At 29.9% G+C, this 2,634-nt stretch overlaps 1 protein-coding gene across 1 annotated transcript; it reads right to left on the reverse strand.

The window, feature by feature from the left end:
* Positions 1-393: 393 nt before the first annotated feature.
* Positions 394-2,170, reverse strand: LOC130815168 (putative RING-H2 finger protein ATL12). The gene has a single exon (XM_057681546.1). The coding sequence runs from the start codon at positions 2,014-2,016 to the stop codon at positions 781-783; it is 1,236 nt and encodes a 411-aa protein (XP_057537529.1). The 5' UTR covers positions 2,017-2,170; the 3' UTR covers positions 394-780.
* Positions 2,171-2,634: the final 464 nt, after the last annotated feature.

A 2,634-nucleotide genomic window follows, 5' to 3' on the forward strand; every position in this document is an offset into this window, starting at 1 on the left:
TTAGACGATTTTCTTAAAAGTGGTATCAAAAATTTATGAGGAAAAGTGACCTATTGACATTGTTACCACTTGTATCAAGTTTGCAGTCAAACATAGAATGATTTATTTGATTGTTGATATCAAATGGTGATAATAAAAATAATTTGTAGTGAAATTATCAAAAAATATATATTATGTCAATAAAAAAACTAAAATATAAAACAATATTTTTATTCATAATTTTCATTACCAATTTTAATACGACCTTTATAAAATAATAGTAATATATTCAAATAAGTTATGATTTCATAATTTTCATTACCAATTTATATTTTTATTCATAATTTTCATTATAAATTAACAATATTCCAAATAAGTTTTACGGAATAAAATGAGATAGTAAAAGTGCCCAAATTATAAAATCCCATATAATCATATATTACAATAATAGTTGAAGTTACCCGACTGAAATCAATCCAACAAAAATCTTACTCAATTTTCGTGTAATATAAAGTACATGTTAAAATTTAAAATAGAAAAAGAAAACGAGAAAAAGCAAACAGCAACGGGTTGAACCAAAAACAAGAAAAGGAAAAGAGAGGCTTTCTTGCTCTCTCTAAGCTCAAAGCTCTACAAAATGTAGTTTTCTGTAATAACGACAACAATAATATTAGAGTCTTAATCCCAAAACATTAAAAATTTGTCTGTGTAATTTCTGTTATGAAAAAATAGTTTCTCCATCGTGTAAAAAATTTATCAAAAAATGGTTGTGTAGGGACAAAAGGATTGATCCCAAAAAAACTATACATGAAGTGTCTGATTTGTATCCTGCTGTTGGTGTTGGTGAGATCTATTTTTTTCTCTGTTTGCAAACCATTGAACGGTTTTTTTAGCAATTGTAAACCATTTATGTCTCCTCCTAATTATATCCTCATCTCTTAAATAATTAACACTATTATTATTCTCACAATCTGCTAAACATTGTCTAATTTTATTCTTCATACTCTTCAAATCCTTAAATCTTGCCAATGCCGTTATCTCTGACATTGACCTTTTACTACTTGGAGGATCTAAATTCATGCTTATCGCCCTCGAATCATCGATACCCAATTCATCTTTCAATCTAATCTTCGAATTACAGAATTCAAAACTGTCGATTTCATCGAAACTATTGTTCTTGCTAGATATTCCATCACTTGACATAACTCCAAGCATTTCCGAATTCAAGAACATCAAATCAGAAGAACTAACATCGCTCCAACGATGCTTAAACACAACATCCGACACAATTATTTGATGATTAAGCCTATGCAAAACTTTCCCATCTTGATCATCTTCTATATTACCAACTTTTTCTAATTGCATATACATTTCTTCTTCCCTTTTCGCGCTAAGAATTCTCCTAAAACTATTAAATCTCGATGAACTTTGACTGTTAATTTCTCTCTGTAATAAAATCTCGAAATTACCTGATGCATCATCTAATATCTCAGATTTTTGACCTCCAATGATGAACCTCATACTACTAGAATCGACGGTTTTAAGATCATCAACACTTATCTTTTGCCTACACAAAGGGCAAGTTGAGTGATGCTCAAGCCATTGATCTACACATTGAATATGAAAACCATGCTTACACTTTGGAAGTAATCTTAAAATTTCAACCTCTTCAAATTCTGCTAAGCAAACAGCACATTGTAGGCCTTGTTTGGATCCTTTAAGGGAAGAGAATCTAAAAAAGGGTAAAGCTTCCACTACAGTTTTGTCGATTCCTGAGAATCTTGTGCTGTTGCCAAAAATGCCCTCAGTGTTATTTTCATTGCGGCTAATACTATGGATTGCAGATGGGTGTCTATGACAAAATTTGGCATAAATTACAAGGATTAATGTCAAGGAGAACATGAAGGAAAGTACTCCAATGACCACAAATAAGCTAGGCTGAAAATTTGCTGATGTGGGTGTGTGTTGATGATACTGAGCTTTTGCTAATGGGGTGATAATCAAGATAATTAAAAGAGGGATAATCATGATTAGCATTGATTGGAGGATTAATAGTATTGATGATAATTTAGGGGGAAAAGAAAAAGTAGATCAATATGATCAAGAAACAAGTTTTCTCGTTCATGTAATTGTGTAGGGAAAGTGGTTTTTCAGAAAATGGGGAGAAATTAATTAGTTTGATGTGATTAAATGGATTTACAACTATGGATTAGTAGGATAACTTCATTGTCTCTTCTATTTATATATAAGTGGTGTTTTGACAAATGGGTGAATGATTACAGTGGTGGTTGATTGAAGTTTCTGATTTGACTAGTTAATTTTAAAACCGTTATTAAGAGCAATTTGTTAAAAAATATTTTATTCATCACAATAAACTGTTTTAATAAATTAATTTACCAAATATTAATATTAGTTGATTTGATATAAAATCCTCTAATTATGTCAAAATAACTTAAAAATTATAGGATGACCATGAACTTTGAATAATTTTCTCTTTACAATATGTTTTTTGTCACTTTTCTGGGTTGGTTCATTTCTATTCTGTGAAGCCGACCCTTTATTTACATATAATTCTATAAAAGAAGATTATGGTGGTTCTGTCTCTAGACTTTCCTACTCTTTTTTTATCATTTGATGCTTCTATATAAAATGTTT

The sequence above is a fragment of the Amaranthus tricolor genome, chromosome 6 (genome assembly GCF_026212465.1).
Source record: "Amaranthus tricolor cultivar Red isolate AtriRed21 chromosome 6, ASM2621246v1, whole genome shotgun sequence".
Taxonomy (NCBI): Eukaryota; Viridiplantae; Streptophyta; class Magnoliopsida; order Caryophyllales; family Amaranthaceae; genus Amaranthus; species Amaranthus tricolor.

Coding starts and splice junctions, on each gene's coding strand:
- LOC130815168 (XM_057681546.1), bottom strand. CDS start 2,016: ATGCTAATCATGATTATCCCTCTTTTAATTATCTTGATTATCACCCCA.